Here is an 8,482-nt window from a genome sequence, read left to right on the forward strand (position 1 = left end):
TTTCTCTCTTCTCTATACTTCCATCCTCCTGTCCTCATCTCTCTCCCCCTTCCTTATCCCTCATTCGTCCTTATTTCTATCTATCTCTTTCCCCTTCAACCCCCCTCTCTCTCCCCTCCCTCCCCCTCCATTGCCCGAGTGCATGTTAGAAAGCCTGGGGTTTATGATGAACCGTTTGGCGGGCAGCCAAAGTCGAAAGATACAGAGCATTTAATAATGCAGCAGAGATATGGAAATATTACATACGGTCATAAAATGTACGAGGTACCCCGAGCTTTTGTTTTCGTAGGTATGGCAAACTATCAAGCTGTAACTTTTCCGCTCAAAATTCTCGAAATGTATGGGGGGCATTGGGGGGGGGGGGGTGCCACACACGTTCCGATGGTCTGAGCGTGAGTGACTGACCTAAGCCTTGCTTGGATCTACCCTTTGTATCTTGCCTTGACCAAAGTGGGCGACTTCATGATTGCAAGAAGCCCTGAATGAACCTTACCTCGCCCATGATTATAATAATTTGAGTTTTTTTTTTTCAACAGGTTTCCATTTTTATTTGATCGAAAAAAAAACTCAGAACATACATTTTTCTTATAAATGGTATACCCATCCGTATAAGCAGAGCTTGTGCCACGGATGGGGAACCAGGGTGATTTTTAAGAGGAATTTAACGTCACTGTATAACTGCAAAAGTGTTCAGTAGCCGGGGTTTTACCCTCCATTCGGTGACAGACTATCCCACCTGTCCACAAACTCACGTAGCTTGACTGCTACTGATACGAGCCATTTGGAAAGTATTGCCAACGTCATAAGTGATTCATTTGCAACTGGTGCATTCAACGTCCCACTTGCTTACCTGGATGGATGACCATCTGGACAATAGCATTCTGCTGGCTTTTCCTGGTTCCACTCAAGTTCCGTAAGTTCAATGTGAGTAGGTAGGTAGCTTGTCACCGATTGCAGGATGAAACCATGAAACCCCATTACTGAAGATCAAAGCAGTTGTACAGTGTACAGTACCAAATTCACAAGACCTTATTTAGACTGCGGGAGTAAAGGGACTTTTCAGATTCATTTCGACAGTATAAACAGGGTATATTCTATTCTACAGTGAAGTTAAATTTCTATAAAATCTCTTTTCCATTCACAGGTAGTGCCCCCGCGAGTCCAAAGAGTTCAGTCCTGGACCTCAGCATTTATCCTGAGACACCGGAAGACAGCCACAGTCTACTGGCCACACTGTCCCTGCCCAGTTGTAGTTCTGCCCCGCCCAGCCCCCATCCTCGCACGTCTAGTAGTCAGAAGTTACTGAGGAAAATTAGCCTGCATCGGACCAGCTAATATTGGGCCCAATGTGTAATAGCTAAAAGTCGGTGAAGATAAATAGCCTCCATCGAATTAGCTAATATTGAGCCCAATGTGTATTAGCTAAAAATTGCTGAGGAAAATCAGTTTGCATTGAACCAGCTAATATTGGGTCAAATGTGTAGTACCTAAAAATTGCTGAAGAAAATTAGCTTAAATTGAACCAGCTAATATTGGGCCAAATGTGTAGTAGCTAAAAGTTGCTGAAGAAAAACAGTCTGTACCCATTCAGCTGTGCCCAATGTAGCTAAAAGATATAGGTATTGGCCCAATGTAGCTAAAAGTTGATGAAGAAAAATAGCCTGTGCCCATTCAGCTGATATATTGGGCCCAATCTAGCTAAAAGTTGTTGAGAAAAATCAGCCTGCATCGAATTAGCTAATATTGGGCTCGATGCCTGTGCCCATTCAGGTGATATTGGGCCCAATGTTTAGTAGCTAAAAGTCGCTGAAGAAAATCAGCCTTTATCGAATTAGCTAATATTGGGTTCGATTTGAAGTAGCTAAAAGTTACTAAAGAAAATCAGCTTAAATCGAACCACCTGATATTGGGCTCAACACTGTGCACGACTTTTCGGGGCACTGTGAAGTGTGAACAAGATTTTATTTAACTCTTTTTCGCCCCGAAATCCTGGATTTTCTGGAAGTACCTATTTGGTTCGCGGGAACCTTTGTTTTTCACTTTACTATTTTCAAAGGTAAAACTTACACCTGTTCATTTATACCTACTTAATTAGGTACCCTTTTAAAGTCCAAAAAGTTTTCAAGTACCATAGTTTGGGGTAACAAGGTCTCTTCAGAGTGAGGTTTGATCGGTTTTGGCAGAAAACTCAAGTCGTGAGGAAAATGAACTCTTTTTTTTCGAACGACATGTGAGGACGGACCCTAAAGGGACAAAGTTACCCTAATTTACGGTATCTAGGTAATAATTTTTAAAATTTTAGCTCACAGCGCTATCCGCTCACACCCTGTGTTAATATTATAAGCAATCATTTTTTCATATAGGTGATATCGTTTTAATTTTAAAATTAAGAAACTTATTAGGTATAACTTTCAAATGTTAAATAATTTTACTTTCCTTCCTATAGGATAATGGAAGTAAAATTAGAGATAGGAAACAAGTCAAAGGGCGGCATTTTCTTGAATAAATACTAATTCTCAGTGGCGTATATACTTTTTCGGGACCTTCCCGCAAGAGGGTTGACGGATGATCCATATTATATGTACCTAGTTGAGGCCCTGACTGAATGGGTCCCTGTGGGCCCGGTTCCCTGAATTTGTCACTACGGGCCCAGTGCTAAGCATTTTCATGGAATATATCAATTGTAAGGATTGGATTGAATTGTAAGAATTGAATTTCATTAAATATAATTATGTGGTTGATTTACCCTTTAGTAGCATTTGAGCGCACGGCCGCCGGCCGGTATCGGCAGTGCGCCAGGTGGCCAAGTTCCAGTATACAATTTTTCATGTTAAATGTCTTGCCCTTGTTGGCCATTTTAAATAACAATTATCTAGTTATTGTTACAATGTTTACCAAGTTTTAACTAAATCTGTTGAATTTGAGTTACTGTTTTTTTACTTTTTAAAATTGTAACACCCCCTTTTTTTAGGTTTTTAAAGGTACGAACAATATTGGTCAATAAATTTTAGTGATTCAAAAGAGTTTATATTTTTCTAAACAAAATAATTAGCAAAAACCAATAATTTTATTATATCCTTGAATGGCGATCTGGTGGTTTTTGTATAGATTCGTATAACCCAACCCATTTTTTTGCCCTTTTTTTGCCAAAGGGCTGTTTGCCCTTACACTTCAGCCTCAAAGTGGCCTTTTTTGTGTACGGAGCTAAGCTGATTCCTAACTGAGCTCGAAGATCAGTAGCTTTTTCGTTAGGTGTTCTTAGAATCCAAGTGGAAGACTTTTCGGTAAATGTTCTTACCCACTATTTTCGGTAAATGGTACTATTTACGCACCGTAAAAAAACCCGTAAGCAGTGCTTCCCTGGTTTTATGCAGGGTTCGTGACTGATTTTTCTTTCTATTAGATTGTATTTTAACTTGCACTGTCTGTAGTGTATGAAGAAATGTACTTATTTACATATTATTTGAATACGTATTGTTTTCCTTATGTTCCTTTATCTTTTTGTCTTTTTCAGATTGTTCTTAGGATAGGTATGTGAGAAAATCTTTCCATCTTGTCGTTCCAGGAGATCCTACGACAGATTTCGTTTTATTATTTTTTTCAATTAGGTTTTGTAAATGGAATTTTAATTTTGTAATAATTAGGTTTGTAGGTTAGTTTGTTCTTATTAGATAAGATGAAGCCGTTTTATGTATATAAAATAATTAGGCTGTTAATACCTAGGAAGTAGACTGTTTTTATTAGTTTAATCAGTTTAATGTCATTACTCGTAATCGTAAGATGTTCAAAGGCTTAATTGCTTCAAAGATTTTGCATGTTGTTGTAGCAATCTCTCCATCTTCCAACATTCTCAGCTACATACTTCAGGTGGGCTCATGGAGTTTCAGGAAACTTGCAACGGCCTTTGGATTTGTCCACAGATCAACAGGAGTCAGTGATGTTGGATTTAAGGGGCAGTTGAACAAATATTTGGTGTCGTGTGGAGAGCCCTTGCAGAGCTTGCAAGGGATAGACCCAAGATTTTGCATTTAATTGAAATACTCTTGGAGCATGCTACATTTGCTGCATGTTGTCTGAGTGTAAGAGATTAGCAAGCTACAAAGTGTATGTGGTTGTCATTAATTTCTAAAGATTGTTGTTTTAAAGATAGGTAGGTAATTTCTAAAGACTGTTACCTACTTGTTTTGAACATTGAACGGAAGGGTTCAGTAGAGTACAATTTGCAAAGTTCTGCAAAACGTAAGAAGTTCTTACAAATAGGATGGAGCCGGATAAGATTTTACAATTCACAGCAATAGGCACTTGCAAATTACAAATCTTTTTTTTTTTTTAGACTGCCAGTGTAGGGCATTTTGTCCGCAATTTTAACAAGGTCTCATCTATTGTTTAGTGAATAACTAGGTATACCTATACAGGGTGTTTAACCTAAAAGTGCCCCATAGGAAATTAACCCGTAAAATCAGTTTTTTGCCCCATAAAAGTCCGAACACTTTGTATAGGAGATATATTTATATTTACTCCCTCTGTGGCTCCAATCAGTTGTCTTCACGAGGCTGAGTGCACCCTGTATTTCAAGAGCAAGAAAATGTTTGACTCTGCCGAGAATCGAAACCGGGGACTCCGACGTGCAAGTCGATTGTGATACCCACTCGGGCACGGAGGTTGCTTATTTTACTTTTACTCTACCTACATACAGGTATTCTTTTAACATGATCCAAGTCTCTTCTCTTTCACATGTACTTCAAGCTCCTCTTCAATTTACTTTAAGCAGGTACTCAAATGAACTTTTAGAATCTTTCCTTCTTCATTCTACTTCTTTTACATGACCCAAAATAGCAATAGTAGCAATATCTTTAACATTATGTTTCCTAAGGCCGGGACCATGATCTCAGTATACATTAGTTAACCCTCAGGATCGATCTCCTTTCGGGGCGGACTTTATCCTAAACAGGTAACTTCTCGGGGAGGTTGGCTTTCTAATATACTTTCTTTTTTCTCTCTTCGATTTCGGGACGATAAGACCTTAGCAGTTACAACTCTCTCCATCAAACTTCTAGAGAAAAAAACCCCCCCTTTGCTAATCCCAAAATGAGTTGAACTTAATTTGATACTGCAAGACGTGTTAAACCCATGGGACAAAAAACTTTAAATTTAGACTGTGGTCCCGGTTATTACTGATCAAAAAATCACAACTAAATTTAATTTCGACTTTTTTTTACTTTTAATACTTTTCTATCTTTCACATTCTACCTAAATTAAGTATGCTAAAATGCGCCTTTTAGAAGTAGATCTAGTTTGTAGATAGCAAACGAGTGCTTTTTTTGAAGCACCTAGGATTACTAGGCAGTTCCAAAATCGTTTCACATTTAAAAAAAAAAAACTTATTCGGACCCGATGGCCTCTTTAACACATTGTGTGAAAAGCCCAAAATGGTGATTTTTCCCAGCATGAGAGCCAGTATTTTGTTCATAAATATGGCCCTTAGTTAACAAGTTCTAAAGTTCACCAACCACTATTGAGTTACTAGGTAATCTAGGGAGTTGAGCATTATTATTGTTAAACTGTTTAACTTTTTTCCTGTGAGCACATTGATCAAAATAAAGCAATAACATGTTAATTACTTACCCATTGCATTGTTAATTATTTTAGGTATTTCACTCTCCCTTTTATTATACCGACTTATTGTTTCCGTAAATATCAGGCTTGATTCATTTAATTTTCTTTAATAATATTTTTCCCCTTCTTATATCTCTTATTCTGTTTCTTACAAATCAAACATTACATAATTACTGGAAGAGGCAAATATTTTCCATGATTATTTGTACGCCAAGGGAAAAACAAGGAAAAATGTCTTTTCCCAGTGCAAAATATAGCGAAACCTCTTTTTTAAGAGGTTTATTGATGCTAGGTACTGGATTTAATGTCGTTACTGGGTCTTGAACTTTAGCCTCCCGGATCACGAATCCAAAATACTACCTCCTATAGCTTTTTACTTTCCTTATCCTATAGGAAGGAAAGTAATGTAATCGGGTCAAATTTTCGATGGTCAGTTTTTAGTGCCAAAACCACGTTTTGAGGTCCCTAGAGCCTAAATTCAAAGTTTCAGGCATTGGTCCGTGTGTCTGTCCTTCTGTCTGTCTGTAAACAAAATATCTCGAGAACGGTATTAGCTAGAGACTTGAAATTTGGCATGCAGCTGTCAAATGTCCTTGGTGGTAACTGAGGGTACCTAACTATAAAATTGGAATCAGCAAAAATAGTAGAGGAAGATACCGGAAAGCTGAAGGAATATTGTTGGTTGGGTTTAACTTATTGTAGTATATTTATATTGTTTTAAATATCATGACAAAGTTATTTAAATAATGACAGTTACCTACTTTGAATTAAATTGCTGTGTGTCCTGCTTGTTGTTGTTGTTGTTGTTGTTGTTGTTGTTGTTGTTGTTGTTGTTGTTGTTGTTGTTATTGCTGTTGTTGTTGTTGTTGTTGTTGTTGTTGTTGTTGTTGTTGTTGTTGTTGTTGTTGTTGTTATTGAGTTTTGTATTTTCATTGTTGAAATTTGTTGATTTTTGTGTTTCCATTATTGCAATTTGTGTGTCCATTCTGGCCCTTAGGACCCGCTCAACAAATGGGGCAAGGTTTCGCTCATTGTGTTCTGCGTTAAAGGTCCTCTTTTCTTCGAGTATTTTCCTCTTGACACTCGCGATAACGCTCTCTATGAATTCTTTCTGGATAGCTCGATTCTTTCTGACCCGTGCTTTGCACCCGGACATGGTGTAAAATGGGTCGAAAGTCAACCAGGGCTTGAATACCCGCATCAGGAAAATCTGAAAGAAGTAAATAGTGTTAACTAGATGCTAGGGAATCATCAGTATCATCACTTATCTAGAAGTTATTTGGAGTTTCACCATAAAAGAAGAACACCAGTGCCCTACCCCCAACTGTGAAGATTATAAGTTACTGGTGTTCTTCTTTTCACGATGAATCTCCACAAAGTCACGTCAGAATCTATCAATATGTTTCTACATAACAAACTATAGACTTGGTTGTGTTTAAAGCAAGGCCTCAGGACGCCCAGAACCTACCTGGAAAGAAGACTCCACAGCCTCCAGGTAAGGATGTTGAGAATAATGATTCTGCTGAATCTCAAAGTCCACCCCAAACATACTTCTCATGAGTGCCGCCAGCGCCGCTAATCCAACCAACCGGTTTGATTCGAACGCCTCTCCAGAGTCCGCCAGAGCCGCCATCTTGTCCGCCAACATGGCGGCTTCTTCGTGGAAGATTCGGATGTAAGATTTGAGCGGTGAGAATCGGAATGAGGTGCCGATTATCTTCCGATGTTTTGCCCAGCGTGGAAGATACATGTGATGGAGGAGACCTTGGCCAGATGAACCACTTATGAAGTTGTAGCAGGGCGCCTTGTGTAGAACGTTGAGGAGGATCTTGTCAATGGTGTCGGGATCTTGGAGGCTGACCACCAGAATAGGACCGACCCAAAGCCTGACCACACACAACTCTCTGAAAGTCAATGCAATAAATATTTTAAAGAATAGTCAACCAGCCTAGTTAGCTCGGTGGGTAGAGCGTCTGTCTTGTAAGCGCTTGGCCGCGGGTTTGATTCCCGCCCGGGGCGGACTTTATCCTGAACAGATGATGTTCTTTCTCGCAACGGATGGCTTTCTCCTATGCTGTCTTCCTTCTCTCTTCGATTTCGGGACCATAAGACCTTAACAGTTACAGTTCCCTCTATCAAAACCTCTTTTAAAAAAATTACTCACTTGTAATGTGACCATATTTTGATTATAATTTGGGTCACGTGATCCATGGAACCCGCAAAGGACAGGCAGTTCCCAAACAGGGGCCATGCGGGAGGCCCCGGGAGTTTGAATCCCAGATAATAAAAGCGTCTGTGTGTCCAGATATGAGTCAGGACATAAATCAGCACTGTTAGTAGAAATATTGGAAATGAAAATACTGATATGTAGTAGAAGATCATTGGTGGGACCTTGGATCACCTGAAATTAGAGAAGAAGCCAATCCAACCAACCGGTTTGATTCGAACGCCTCTCCGGAGTCCGCCAGAGCCGCCATCTTGTCCACCAACATGGCGGCTTCTTCGTGGAAGATTCGGATGTAAGATTTGAGCGGTGAGAATTGGAATGATGTGCCGATAATCTTCCGATGTTTTGCCCAGCGTGGAAGATACATGTGATGGAGGAGACCTTGACCAGATGAACCACTTATGAAGTTGTAGCAGGGCGTTATTTCAACCCAAAAATCGGCATTATTTCTAGCTTTCAAGGGATTCGATAGGGTATTTATTCCCTATTTTGTTCTTTTGTACCTAAATGTTGTCCTTTTTCCATTGTTTTATACGGAACTTCGATTATTTCAACGTTCAATTATTACAACTACCCTCGGTCCCAATTAGTTGAAATAATCAAGGTTCTACTGTAGTGGGGTAATATGTTATAGGTACC

The 8,482-nt window shown here is 39.3% G+C and overlaps 1 protein-coding gene across 1 annotated transcript; it reads right to left on the reverse strand.

The window, feature by feature from the left end:
- Positions 1-3,921: 3,921 nt before the first annotated feature.
- Positions 3,922-8,210, reverse strand: LOC103513713 (cytochrome P450 4C1-like). The gene is made up of 5 exons (XM_026826706.1): positions 8,050-8,210; positions 7,781-7,909; positions 7,085-7,520; positions 6,505-6,826; positions 3,922-3,998 (listed from the first exon to the last, which is right to left on the reverse strand). Exons 1-5 carry the CDS (start codon positions 8,208-8,210, stop codon positions 3,922-3,924), a joined length of 1,125 nt encoding a protein of 374 aa, XP_026682507.1.
- Positions 8,211-8,482: the final 272 nt, after the last annotated feature.

This window comes from Diaphorina citri, unplaced genomic scaffold (assembly GCF_000475195.1).
Source record: "Diaphorina citri unplaced genomic scaffold, Diaci psyllid genome assembly version 1.1 scaffold41, whole genome shotgun sequence".
NCBI classification, from domain to species: Eukaryota; Metazoa; Arthropoda; class Insecta; order Hemiptera; family Psyllidae; genus Diaphorina; species Diaphorina citri.

Coding starts and splice junctions, on each gene's coding strand:
- LOC103513713 (XM_026826706.1), bottom strand. CDS start 8,210: ATGTATCTTCCACGCTGGGCAAAACATCGGAAGATTATCGGCACATCA. Junction 6,827..7,084: donor CTGTGGAGTCTTCTTTCCAG/GTAGGTTCTGGG, acceptor TACTTCTTTCAG/ATTTTCCTGATGCGGGTATT. Junction 3,999..6,504: donor CAACAACAACAACAACAACA/ACAACAACAACA, acceptor ATCCCTTGCAAG/CTCTGCAAGGGCTCTCCACA.